Source organism: Miniopterus schreibersii (genome assembly GCF_964146895.1).
Source record: "Miniopterus schreibersii genome assembly, chromosome: 15".
In the NCBI taxonomy this organism is placed as follows: Eukaryota; Metazoa; Chordata; class Mammalia; order Chiroptera; family Miniopteridae; genus Miniopterus; species Miniopterus schreibersii.
Genome location: NC_138115.1, coordinates 43,016,275 through 43,030,341, shown reverse-complemented (window position 1 = coordinate 43,030,341; position 14,067 = coordinate 43,016,275). Strand labels below are relative to the sequence as shown.

Genomic DNA, 14,067 nt, shown 5'->3' with positions numbered 1-14,067 from the left:
TTTGCTGCAAATAAAACTTCTCTTAACAATAGTCTATTTAAAAAAAGAATACAGACCTGTTATCTTTAAAAAGTTCCCTCATTTGGGGTTTCTCTGCATGATTAGATTCAGATTAGCTCATTTGGTTAGAATTTCACTGAAGCAATATTGCATCCCTCTCTGTTGTGACATGGGAGAAACACAGTATCTGCCCCTTACAGTGAGGTTAATATTGATTACTTTGTTAAGGTCGTGGTTTCTCCACTTCATTGTTTTCTTTTGTAATTAGTAAATGTTTTTGGTGTATAGCAACACTGTTCTTAATAGCAGAAAGCAGAAATAACCTGTCCGTAAACAAAAGAATGGATTTTGTTGTTGTTTTTTGTTTCATTGACTTTAGAGAGAGGGAGGGAGGGAGAGAGAGAGGAGCTCAGTTGTTTGGAGCACCTCCCGGTACACGGAAAAGTTGTGGCTTCAATTCCCAGTCAGGGCACATACTTAGGTTGCTGGTTCACATTGATGTTTCTCTTTCTCCCTTCCTCTTTCTCTAAAATCAATTAAACATATCCTCAAGTGAGGATTTTAAAAAATTATTGAAACAAAAACGAAGTCCTCATTTTTTCTCCCCTAAAGCAGGCCTCACTTAGGGCATTTTATATTTTTAGATATCTCAAAAACATACCTGTTTTTAGAAACTGAAAGGAAGTTTGAAAGTATAGGGGCAAGGACATCCTAAGACTCATGACTGTCATATGGCATGCTGCTAACTTTTATTGGAGCTGTGGGGAAACCGTTGGCGAATTATTTCACAATTTTATCTTTTTATTCTTTCGTAACCATACCTATCAGTTGGTTGCACAACTTAACCCCTAGACACAGATCTCAGAATTTTTTGTCAGAAACTTAAAGACATGAGAAAGATAAGGAATTGCTACACCGCCAAACTGTCCACATCTGTAGGCCGGAGACTATTGTTTTAGTTTTTTTAAAAATATATTTTTTTTATTGATTTTAAAGAGAGAGGAAGGGAGAGGGAGAGAGAGAGAAACATCAATGAAAGAGAGAAACATCGATGGGCTGCCTCCTGAATGCACCCTTACCAGGGATCGAACCTGAAACCTGGTTATGTGTCCTGCCCTGGAATAGAACCGAGGAACTTTTGGTGCACAGGACAACACTCAACCAACTGAGCCACACCGGCCAGGGCTATTTTTTTTAGTTTTTAGTTTTTTAAATAATTTTTTATTTTGATGTAAGAATTCCTGTAAAGAAAGAAGAAAAAGAATTCCTGTACCTAATTCAATTGGTAACATTTTGCCTTATTCCATCATTTGCTCTGTCATTATATACATGTAGTATATATGTATATTTATATAACATATAAACATTATATGTAACATACATTTACATATTATTATTACCATTTGAGATTAAGTTAAACACATTATGCCCCTTTACCTCTAAATACTTCAGAGTATATTTCCTAAGAACATAGGCACAGTATCATTATCAAAATTAGAAAATTTAAATTAATATAATATTATTTTCTAATCCTTAGTCTATATTCAACTTTCTTTCAGTGTCCCCATAATATCTCTTGCAGTTCCCCCCACTCGTCCAAGATCCAATCACATATCACAATTTGTCTTCGTGTCTTTTTAGGGGAGTTCTTTTTTTCCCTTGCCTTTAACATATATCATTTAATACTCCTAAAACCTATTTCAAATTAAAATTATTTTAATGGAATTTTTAAAATATTAGCTATGTAAAATTAGCTAAATTTTTACACCGAAATGAGGTCAGAAATGACATTGGGATTTGACGTTTGCTAACTAGGAAAGCTGAATTTAGAAAGAACTTTGAAGTACAAGATAAAGGAGTGTGTGTTCCAGGCAAGAAATGAACCTGTGAAGGGAAAGCCAGTGACTCTTTCTTGGTCTCTCAAGGAAATGTCCAGTGGGAAAGGAGAAGGCAATGAGTAAATGGAATTGCAGCTATTTCGTTACACAAAGTTTAAGTGTTTTTGGAACATAGCTAAGGTTAATTTATAACTTTTCAAAGTAATAACATTTTAACTTATTTTAAAAACATACAGAAAGCAACCTAACACAAATAACTTAATGAGTTATATTATGGCTTATACCCTTGTAAACATTCTCGGGCTCAAGAAACAAAACTTCAGACCCAGAGTTCCTGGAGACTGGTGATCCTGGACAAGCTAACTCACATCACAGAGCCTTTGGCTTTCCAAGTGTAAAAAGAGATACTCCTACAGTAACACCACAACTTAATGACTGTCCAGCCAACAATGAACCACGACAGGGTCCACAAGATTATAATGGAGCTGGAAAATTCCTCGTCGAGTGATGCAGCCGTTATAATGTCCTAGCACAACACACTCCGCGTGTGTTCGAGGTGATGCTGGTGTAAACAAACGTACCACAAGTGCCAGTCCCATAAAAAGTACAGCACATGCAGTTATGTGCAGCACATTATACTGGAAAATGAGAATTAAACAGCCATGTTACTGGTTTCTGTATTTACTATATCTTTTACTGTTGTTTTAGAGCGTAGTCTTTTACTTATTTTTTAAAAAGAGTTTACGTTAAAATAGTACGTTTTCCGCGTCACTGGACTGCATTATTTTCTCTGGGTTTGGTTTATCCTCATGCTGGTTTTTGTACAGTAACTGCTGTACAGACTTGTAGTCTCGGGGCTATACCATATAGTGTGGGTGTGTCGTAGGCCACGCATCCAGGCCTGTGTGATGCTCGCACAGTGACAAAATCACCGCATGTTGCATTTCTAAGACTGTATCTCTTCCTTAAGGGGCACCTGAGTGTACTTTACCGATTGGACAGATCTGCCTACATTGGCATCACAGGGCCGCTGAGAGGCCCAAATGCAAAATTGAAAGGTGAGAAGCGTTGCTCTTCTCTCTCAAAACCCAGCAATGAAACAGAAATTCTGCAGATCCCGGTGCTTTGAAGGTTGGCATTTGGAACGATTGTACCACAGCGGAACCATACCTCCACATTGCTTAGTACCCTAGCATGCACCGAAAAACGTGCAGGGTTTGTAAAAATACAGATTTCCGGATCTCATCCCTCGAGTTTCTGACCGAGATTTCCTGCAGTGGGGCCCGGGAATTTGAATTCTTAACAAGTTCCAGGTATATGGTTGTTCCAGGGACTACAATTTGCAGACCCCTGGTTTGGTTTAGAGTTTCCCGGAGAATCCGGTAGCAGGGCTAGGGTTCTATGTCGCCCACTCAGGTTTATCTGGTCTCAGCTTCCCCCTTCTGTCCTCTGAGGCGGGAGGGGGGGTGGGGGGTGGAGCAGGCCCGGCGAACGCCCCACCCGGGCGCTATGGAGCTGCTGACAGCGGGGCCTCCGGGGGGCCTTGCCGAGGGTCTGACAGCCGCGGACGGGGCGCGGACAGGCTGTCCTGGAGTCACGCGGCTGCACGCGGCCTGGGGCCCGTCCTGCCGGGCTCCCCGCCCCCGGCCGCAGTGTCGGGGCGGGGCTCGGGGCGGGGCTCGGGGCCGGGCGGGCTCCGGGCTGCGCGCGGGGACCGGCGGGGGCGGTGCCAGGCGCGGGTCCTCGGTCCAGTGACGCCGAGCGGCTGGCCCGGGCGCCGACCGCGGGGGAGCCGAGAGGCTGGCGGGGGACATGCCGGGGGTCGTTCCCACCCTGTCCGTGCCGCTGGTGTCGCTGCTGCTGGGCGCGGCGCTCGGCCTGCGCGTAAGTGCACAGGACCCCGCGCGGGGCCGCGTCGCTGGGGACACGCGGGCGGACGGCCCGGCGGGGCTGCGGCCAGCAGGGGCCTGGGGGCGGCGGGCCCGGGGCCCGGGGGCGCCCCCGGGAGACCGCCCGCGCAGCGCAGGCAGTGGACTGGCCTCCTGTCGGGGGCGCGCCGGGCGGGGCGCGCGTCCTCCCCGGTCGCCGGTCGCTCGTGCGTTCCGCTCCGGCCGCGGGTTTCGCTTGGACCCACGTCCCTCGGGGGACCGCGGGGGGGAGGTGAGGTGCGCCCACATCCTCTCGGCTTTGCCGAGTTCCCGCAGGGAGGGGAATTCCAAGTAGCGCGCGTTCCCGGAGGAAGCCTTGGGCGCTGGTTTGGGGCGCCCTCCCTTGTCCAGGGTGAGCTCTGCGGGGCGCTCCGGAAGGAGAAAATGGGGTCAGGCGAGGCCCCCAGCGGGGGAACTTCGGGTTAATGTCTTTCCAGGCGTTCTCATGCCCTTCTCCCCGCTCGCGCCGCCTCCTTGTTGGGCCCGGGTTTTCTACGCCTGCAGGGTCGGGCGGTGCAGGCCGGAGGGCGGCCTGGAGGCGGAGCTGCGGGAGGGGGCAGCGGGAGGGGTGGGTGAGGGGCGCGGGCACGCTTGGCGGGAGAAGGGCGCGGCTTTGACACGGGCCCCGGCCCCTCTGCACGGTCAGCGAGCCCACTTTGGTCCCCCCAGAGCCTGGGTGGGCTGAGCCTGGGGCACGCTGTTAAGTAGAGGCGGTGATGGGCCGGTGGACCTGTAAATGACACCCTAGCTCAAAGGCTTGGAATAGCCTGCCTACAGCGAAGCCATACGTTTACCTAAGAGCTAGAGGTTAATTGTCTTAAGTCTTTGGAAAATACCTTTTGAAAGTATTGTAGTTTAGGGTTCTTTTCGGGGGGGGGGAAAGGTCACCTCAGATGGAGTATCTGCTAACCCCTGTCTGCTGGGGTGTGTGGCTCCCCTGCCCCAGATTTTTGGCCTGGAGGCCTGGAGGCCTGGAGGAGCCCCCCAGGTGAGAGCCAGCCAGCTGCGAGAACCCCCGGGAAGGCGGCAGACGCAGATGGGCGCGGGGAAGGCCGATCTTCACCTTTAGGCGGGCCGTGGATTGATGGATGAGCAGCAGGTGGGCAGGGCGGTCCCCTGAGCAGTGGTTGCTCATCATGGGCAGCATGACCCAGCAGCCGGGTGCCCGCCCACTGCCACACCAAGGCCCCCACAGGGGGGCTGGCCTCACCCCAGGAATTCTTGGGTGGCTGGGTGGCCCTCCTGGGCCTTGAGCTGAAGAAAGCTACCAGACCGGTGGAGCTTTCTGTGATTTCCTTGTTTACATTTATTTAGATCAGCGGTTCTCAAACTTTAACTGCCCCGGAAATTAAAACTAAAATTTAAAATATTTATTAATTTATTTCAGAAATAATAAGTCTATTACATGTTAAGAAACTGATTTTGGGGGGGTTGGGAATAACAGTGTTTCTCCCCGAATTTTAGGGCAAAAAGAGTGGTGTTGGTTTTCACATTTTTTGCGCACCTCTTTTGTGTCTGTCTTAATAGAGGACAGTCGGGTTCTCATAACCGCTTCTGCATTGCGTTGCCCTGGCACACGTCACGTAGCCTCTGACAGGCTCCACTGTACACGCGTGAGAATGAGAAAGGAAAAGGCAGCTGTGGCTTAGTAGTGTTATGAAAACAATCTAAACTAAATGGACCCCCTGAAAGGGTCTCCCAGACCACGCTTTGAGAACCGCTGATTTAGAATATTGTTTTCCTTACGATACAAGAAATCCCATATGCACTGTGGAAAAGCTTTAAGCACTCAGGAAACCGGAGAGAAGAAAATGAAAGCTGCCCATCACGTTCCAACCCATTGTGTTTGTCTTTTAATAATAAAGTGTCGCCACTGACTGGTGGCTCCGATTCAAGGCCGATTGGGCAGATGTAAGTGGCCCTCAGGTTTTGAATGGGGACAGGAAAGCTCTAATGTTCCACAACGCTGATGCCGGTTCCTGGTTGCAGGCGGACCTGACCTGGAACCCTCTCCTTGGCCACTGTCCTTTCTAAGGAGCTCACCTTCCAGAGCCCACCTGCACAGACCTGCCAGGGGACCCTCTTAGGAGCGGAGAGAATGGTGAACTTCAGGCAGCTCTCCCTGGGCGCGAAGGCCGCCCTGGCTGCTGGCACCGTCTTCGTGTCCATGATCATCTCCCGCTCCTGCCTGTCGGAGAGCCTCGAGCTCAGGGCCTGGCGCTGGCTGTTCCGCCTGCAGCTTGCCCTGTTTGCCAACTCGCTCATGCTTATCGGCTCCCTGTACATCTGGCGTAGCGCCGTCAGCAACCTCAGCCATTCCCCAGCCACGGAGTCCGCCTGTTTTCAGCTCTGGAAGATGGCCGTTGTGGCGTTTCTGGCCCTGGCGCACTCCAGTTTCTTCACCATGCTTTTCTTAGTGGCTGAGGAGCCCTATGTCTTTTCGCTGGCCGCCTACTCCTGCCTCGGGGCGTACATCATCATGGTCTTCTTCCTCTGCACCCTCAGCGGCATGGAGCAGGCCTACCAGCTCCTGGCCTGGCACAGCGGTAGGGTGGTGGGCAGCCTGGATAAGACGAGGAAGCTGGCGCTGAGGCCGGCCCTGGCCGTGGCGGTGACCGCCGTGCTCAGCATAGCCGGGCTTCTGAACGCTGCCCAGCCCCCGGTGGTGAAAACCGTGGAGGTGCCCATCCGTCAGCTGCCCCCGTCGATGGACAACCTCAAGATCGTGCTCCTCTCAGACATTCACTTGGGCCCCACGGTGGGCAGGACCAAGATGGAGATGTTCGTGAGGATGGTGAACACGCTGGAGCCAGATGTCACCGTGATCGTGGGGGACCTCTGCGATGCGGAGGCCTCGGTCCTGCGGACGGCCGTCGCTCCTTTGGGCCGGGTTCGCTCGCGCCTGGGCACCTACTTCGTCACAGGGAACCACGAGTACTACACGTCAGATGTCAGCAACTGGTTCGCGCTGCTGGAGTCCCTGAACGTCAGGCCCCTTCACAACGAGAATGTGAAGATTTCCGCCACCGGGGCCCAGCGTGGAGGTGGGGATGGTGGGGGTGACGCCTGGATCTGCTTGGCTGGGGTGGATGACATCGAAGCAGACCTCCTGCACTACTCTGGCCATGGCATGGACCTCGAGAAGGCGCTGGGGGGCTGCAGCCCGGACCACACCACCGTCTTGCTAGCTCACCAGCCCCTGGCCGCCAAGAGAGCCCTTCAGGCTCGGCCAGATATTAACCTGATCCTTTCTGGGCACACGCATGCCGGGCAGATCTTCCCCCTGAACGTGGCGTCTTATCTCCTGAACCCCTTCTTTGCTGGTCTCTACCAAGTGGCCCAGACCACGTTTGTATATGTCAGCCCCGGCACGGCCTACTACGGGATCCCCATGAGATTGGGTAGCAGGGCGGAGATCACACAGCTCATCCTGCAGCGGGCTCCCTGAACCTGGCCCTGCCCTGTACGCCTCCCCATCGCCCTCGCCCTCGCCCTGTCCCCTCCTCGGAGCGCGTTGCCTGCTTTACACCCTCCAGCCTTTCCTGCCCAGCCCTGCCAACACGCCCTTGTCACAGCCTGGCTTGGACAGTGATTTGTGGTGGGGCTGCCTGGCAGGTTAACTCCGTAGACGGCCAGTTGCTTTTTTATATGCATCCGTGAGGCCACTAAAGTCACACGCGAAAGGACCGGCATCTATTCTCCAGATGATGTGGAGTAAACCGTCTTCTGCAGAGCTCCCAGGGATAAACCGAAACATGGGGTGGTTTGAAAGGGATGCCTCTATAAAGCCGAGCAGGGAAGGAGCTCTGAGGGCTTTGTAGGCCCCTCTAGGACTTAGGCAGTTTCCAGAATCGCTGATGCAGAGCCTCCTGGGTAAGGGGCGTGTTGCCAGGTAAACTGGGAGAGCAGGCGAACCCGAGGCCCCTCCGGGGGCTGGAGAAGAGTCTCCCCCGACACTGTTCTGTCAGAGTCCCCTTCATTGAGGGAATCGGCAAAACCTGCTGGGACACAGAGCTCATCCTGTTCCAGACCTTGAGTGATGCTGTTTTGCTGCTCGCTCCTGGGCCGCGGAGGTTGGGGTGGGGTGGGAGAAAGGGAGCACGTGGTAGGTGATGGTAATGGTGCTGCGCAGGGACTCGGAGGGAGGGTGTTCCCCACCTTTTATACAGTTGGGTGAGATAATTAGGACAGGTTGCTTTTCTCTACTTAGGGTTGAGGAAACTGAGGCGAAGAGCTGTAAGGAGGGCTCTGCTGCCTCCCGGTGAAAGTGTTCTTTCCACTGTCCGGTGGTTCAGGATTCAGTTACCAGAGTTACGAGAACCAGGGCCCAGAACCTGATGTGCTCTCAGAGTGGTTTGCTTGAGACTATTTTCAGTTCCCCCCATAACTACCTGGGCCGGGGCCGGGGACGGAGTCGGCTAGTTTCAGATCAGTGTAGGATGTCTGTTAGATTGAGAAAGAATCAGGAACTGAAACCCCACCTCAGGTTTGGGTCTGGTTTTTGCAGGGGGGAACCAAGGCTCCCTCTGCACCAGTGAGGAAGTTGCATGGGGAACGATGGGCCTCTGGGCTCGGGCAGGGCCTGGAGGCCTTGCCTCCCGCTGGGACCTGGCTGTGGGGAGCTGGGACTGTCCTTCCTACCAGACGGCTTCCAGTTCTTCCAGTTCCTTGGCCTGACCTCATTAGAACTGCCCTAGGCCTCTGACCACAGGCTCACAGGGCCATCTCTGCTGGACCCATAGAAAAACAGGCAGAGGTTACTGTGTCTGCAGTGACTTCACCTCTGCTGGTCCAGCCCTTGTGCCAGACTCAAGAGACCCTTTGACCCTGGGGTAGCAATAAGCAGTCCTGTTAGGAAAGGCCCCTCTCAGAAGACTGAGGACCTGGGCTCAGCGCTGACATTTTTGTGACAGTGAGTCTTTCCCTAACAGGAAACACAGACACCACTCAGACTGGAGAGGCTACCCTGCTGCTCACGGTCAGGCAGTGTTGGGCAGATGACTGGACCTCACTGAGCCTCGGTTTCCCTCACCCTACAATGGGGATAATTTTCATACCTACCTCAAGTCTGTTTCGTGGGGAGGGTACTGACACGTGGCGCATTCGTTGCACGTGGCACAGTCACGATGGAAGCACTCAGTGTTGTTAATTTGTAAAAGTCACAGTGGGGCTTGCTTAGGAACTGTGTTGGGTACAGGTGCCCCGGGAATTTATAGAGCAGACAATCCTGGGGGATGTGAGTGGGTCCCATGCCACCTGCGGCCGGGGACAGTGATTTGCAGGGCTTTGCTCTCCTCTGTCTGTGTTAACGTCTCCTGTGCATGCTCTGCCTGGTGGATAGTTGAATCCTGGGGAGTCCTGAAGACCACCCTTCTTATTTCCAAAGTATTGACAGCAGGCCTTTCAGTCCAGTGTGACCAATTCTTCTCTGTTAGACACAAAACAGGTCCATCTTAACATGCACAAGGAATAGTGAGCAGCACCTTCTCATACTTGGCTTGTATTCCATGATGTGCTGGGAGTTTCCGGCAGAAACTTCTCCGTCACTGTCCAGATAGGGCCCTGAAGGGTCCCTCTCCACGGCACCCTCTGCGCCTCTGGTCTTCACCCATCTGCCGTCTTTGTTTGTTTATGGCTGGAGGAGGTAGTGAGAAATATTTTCTTGGAGCTTGAAAAGTCTTTCCATTTCATCTTAGTTTCCTTCTTTTCTTTCTTTTTTTAACCCTGTAAATGCAAATTAAAAGGAAATGTTTTTAAAAAATCAACAATAGCCTGTGTAGTATGATCCTATTATTATAAAATTTCAATACGTTAATCCCACTGTCATCCATTCCAAACATCCATCCATCTTTCTTTCTCTTGTTTGTTTTGTTTTAAACTTTTTATTGTGAAAATTTAAAGATATTCACAAAGCCCGGCCGGGCATGGCTCAGGGATTGAGCGTTGACCTAGGATCCAGGCGGTCAGGGTTCGATTCCCGGTCGGGGGCATGCTGGAGGCAGCCGATCAATGACTCTCTCATCATTGATGTTTCTATCTCTCTCTATCCCTCTCCTTTCCTCTCTCTGAGGTCAATGGAGATATATTTTAAAAAAATAAAAATAAAAATGTTCACAAAGTAGAGAGGATCACATTCTGAATCGCCATGGACTCATCACCCAGCTTCCATGATTGTGACTATTCTTCTGCTCTTTCTCCCTGCTCCACACTCTCTCTTTTTTCTTTTCTGGATGGACTGTATTAAGGCAAATCTTAGAAAATATAATTTTACCCCAAAATACTAAAGTATGAACCCTTTCTAGAAAAGTATTACATTATGCTGTTATATCCAATGAAATTAACAGTAATTCTTTAATATCATCTAGTATCTGGTTAGGAGGTTTGGGGGCTAGAAGCCAGGCCGTCTACCTCTCAATGAAAGTGTTTTTTTCCCACTGTTACACGTGAGTAACAGGATTCAAATGCAGTTTACTGTCTAAAGAGTTAGTATTCAGTTTTTCCTGCTTATGTTAATTGTTTCTCTCTCTCTTTACTGTAGTAAAAAGTACATAGCATAAAATGTATCATCTTAATAATTTTAGGTCTATAGTTCAGTAGTGCTTATTCACACTGTTGCGAAACAGATCTTCAGAACTTTTTTATCTTGTAAATCTGAAACTCTGTATTCATGAAACTATAACTTCTCTCTTCCCCTCCCCTCAGCCCCTAATAACCACCATTTTACATTCTGTTTCCATGGATTTGACTTCTATGGGTACTTTATATAAGTGGAATCACACATGGCTTATTTTACTTAGTGTAAGGTCCTCTGTGTTCACCGTGTATGTGACAGGACTTCCTTTCTAAGGCTGCGTAATATTTCATTGTATGGATATACCACGTTTTGTTCATCCATCCATCCATCCACCCATCCATCCATCCATCCCTCAGTGACATTTGGGTTGCTGCCACCTCTTTCTGTCTCTCGTGAGTAGCGCTGCTATGAACGTGGGAGCGCACATCTCTCTCCAAGACCCTGCTTTCTGTTCTTTCGGATCCATACCCTGAAGTCAGGCTGCTGGGTTATCCAGTAGTTCTCTTTTTCATTTTTTTTGAGGAACCTCCATACAGTTTTCCGTAGTAGTCGAACCCTTTTACAAGCCCAGCAGCAGTGCACAAGGGTTTCGATTTCTCTGCATTTTCACAGAACTTGTTACCGTTTGTGTTGTGGGTAGCGTGAAGTGGTAACTTACTGTGGCTCTGATTTGCGATTCGTCTGCGGTTCAGATGATGAGTGGTGTTGAGAATCTTTTCATGTGCTTGATGGTCATTGTGTATCATCTTTGGAGAAATGTCTGTTTAAGTCTTTTCCCCATTTTTAAATCAGGTTATTTGACTTTTTGCTGTTGTTGAGTTGTATGAGTTCTTTTTGTGTTCTGTATATGGAAGATATATGATTTGCAAGTTTTTTTTCCCCACCCAAACATTGACTTTTCGCTCTCTTGCCCTTCGTGGACAAAGCTTTCAAGGATGTTCTCTTTGTCTGTTTTTGAGTTTGCTGCCTGTGTTTGTGGTGTCATACTCAAGAAATCATTGCCACAATATCATGAAGCTGGTGATCCATTTCGAGTTCATTTTTATGTATGACGTCAGGTAAGGGTGCATGTGCTAGTTTTCCCAACGCCATTTGTTGAAGAGACTGTCGGTTTCCCATCGAATGGTCTTAGCACCCCTGTCAAAGATCATTTGAGCATATATGTGAGGGTCTGTTTCTGGCTTTTTTATTCTATCCTATTGGTCTGTTTGTCTGTCTTTATGCCAGTACCAAAGTGTTTTGATTACTGTAGCTTTGTAATATATTTTGAAATTAGGAAGTGTGAGTTTTCTGACTGTGTTCTTTCTTTTCAAAATCACTTTAGCTATGTGGGGTTTCTTGAAATGCCATATGAATTTTAGGATGAACGTTTCTATTTCTGCAAAAAATGCTATGGGGGTTTTGATCCAGATTGCATTGAATCTGTAGATCACATTGGGTAGTATGGACATCTTCATAATACTGGGTCTTCCAAATCATGAACATGGAATGTCTTTCTATTTATTTGTGTCTTCTTTAATTTCTTTCAGCCATGTTTTGCAGTTCTCAGTGTATGGATCTTTTACCCCCCAACCTAGATTAAATACTTTCCTGAAGGAGTCTGGTTCTTTTTAGTGGGAAATATTTAGAGACCATAACTTAAGTGCTAGAGGAGCTCATTGCTACAACCTAGTGTCAATTCTAAGTTGCTTCAGTGGATATTGCTAAGAAATATAAATTTATTTTAGAAAAAGAAAATAAGTTTATAGTAGTATTTCCAATTCAGATGGAAGATTACAGACTTTTTAAAACAATAGACTTTATATTTTAGAGCAGTTTTATGTTCACAGCAAAATTCAGTGGAAGGTACAGAAATTTCCCACATATCCCTGATTACAAGGTTTTTACTTAACTTTGATTTTTGTTTGTTTCTCTTATTTTTGGTTCCTAACAACCCAATGCAATTACTTAATTACTTTAGGCTACTATATACATTGTAGATTCAAAATAGTAATAGAATATTATTACTCAGATGAAATCTACTGGCTGCAGGTTGGCTGGTTTGTCTGTGTGTTTTATCTGAATGAAGTTTAAAATGTACTTTTATCCTGAGTCAAAATACTATTTCAGACTCACTTGAAATGATTCTTTCCTGTGTGTGAAGTCAGGTCTGTTTTTAACTTTTAAGAACTATTTTATATTTTTAAAATTTATTTAAAAAGAAGAGCTGTGCACTTTTCTCTGAGGTGAAGGGGCAGAATTGAATCTGTAAATGTCTGTGTGTCCTGGAGGGTTGGGAACTGGTCCCAGCTGGCTCATTTCTCCTCCATCTGTCATTTCCCCTCCTCTCCCACTGTAATGTACGCTCTTTATCCACAGTCTTTTGGAGTGCTGAGCAGAAATCTTTGCAGAATATTATATGCATAACAGACGATAGTATGGTGAAGGCCTAGGGGGAGGGGTGCAGGGGGGAAGGGGTTAATGGGGAGGGAAAGGGAGCATTTGTAATACTTTCAACAATAAAGATACATTTTTTTAAAAAATCTTTGCAGAATAAGACAGGCATAAATAAACAAAATTAACAAATAGAATGCATAAGCTCCAGCAGCCCATCCACACATTTTTCCAGATCCACACTGGTTCTCACCATTCCCTGTGGTGGTTTTGCTTTTCTAGCCTGTCTGATGTGATGGTGTCTCCATGACGTTTCGTGTTTGATTCACAGATTTGGCATAATTCAATTTTATAGTCATCCTAAATTCTCCTTCTCTTTCTCATTTTTCTGTCAACTAAGGGGCCTGGCAAGCCCACGGTGTGTGGAGTCTCCCCCATCCCTGTGTTGCGCCCTTTCCTTACCCCCTCTCTCCTCAGCCCTAGGGCCCTGGCAGCCGAGGAGGCTTAGGTCTCGGCCACCTTGGAGCTGAACAGCTCATGTCAGGATTTCTCCAGGCTGTGGGGCCTGTAGGGTGAGTTGAAAGGGTATGTAGGGTTTAAGGGATGGAGAGCCGTTGAATAAGTGCTTTCCAGAGTTCTAGGGAGGGGCTTGAAGACGCATCTTCACATAATCAGCGTGACCCATAACCTGTGATCTCACTGAGCCCCTTTCATTGCTTTATTCTCGTGGAGAAATGTGCACAAGGGATGCAAATATAATTGTTATTCCTGAGGGGTAGGAAACTTGGGAAATGTTCACATGACTTGATGGTGTAAATATCCGTGTTATGTTTAATGGGTTTTTAAAATCTAAACTGAATAAATAAGTTAAAAATGTTGGCCAGGACTAAGTCCCTGATGTGTATTTGGTCTGAGGGTACTTTGTTTACACTGCTGTGTCGTGTCCCCCCCCCCCAGTAATACACGTGTTATGTCCGTGGGGGACCTGGGAAGGCGTGGGCTGGGCCGTGCTTGGAACTGACTTGATTTTCTGTGTGTTCCGTGACCTCGTGCATGTAAGTACTAATGCCGCCACAGCCCTGCAAGTGTGAAATAAAACTGGCTCCTCAGCGCTCGGTCCCAGTGCCCATGAACTTAGAAGGGGTGGAGTTTGCCCACGGGGCACGTTTCGCATTCTTTCCCGTGGGGGGCTGGGACTCTGGAGGCAGCCCTCCCCTTCCCCCCTCCCGAGGAAGCTGCTCCTTGCGGTGGAGCCTCTCACATCCGTAAGTGCTGAGAGGGTCGCTTCGGAGCCGTGAGGTGGATTTTGCCTGTTAACCTCGACCCCAACAGTCAGCAGCTGGAGGCCGCCTCT

General features: G+C 48.6%; 2 protein-coding genes across 2 annotated transcripts in view; both read left to right on the top strand.

Moving 5' to 3' along the window:
* The first annotated feature begins 3,640 nt into the window (after positions 1–3,640).
* TMPPE (transmembrane protein with metallophosphoesterase domain) lies at positions 3,641–7,701 on the top strand. Its single transcript, XM_081160219.1, has 2 exons — positions 3,641–3,722; positions 5,756–7,701. The coding sequence occupies exon 2, from the start codon at positions 5,865–5,867 to the stop codon at positions 7,212–7,214; it is 1,350 nt and encodes a 449-aa protein (XP_081016345.1). The 5' UTR covers positions 3,641–3,722; positions 5,756–5,864; the 3' UTR covers positions 7,215–7,701.
* GLB1 (galactosidase beta 1) overlaps positions 3,650–14,067 on the top strand; it is a 59,107-nt gene continuing 48,689 nt past the window's right edge. The window contains exon 1 of the mRNA XM_081160218.1: positions 3,650–3,722. Coding sequence (XP_081016344.1) covers positions 3,651–3,722 — 72 coding nt within the window. The 5' untranslated portion in view covers position 3,650. The remainder of the gene's footprint in view (positions 3,723–14,067) is intronic.

Excerpts from the sequence above, each read along its gene's own strand:
- TMPPE (XM_081160219.1), top strand. The coding sequence starts at position 5,865 with ATGGTGAACTTCAGGCAGCTCTCCCTGGGCGCGAAGGCCGCCCTGGCT.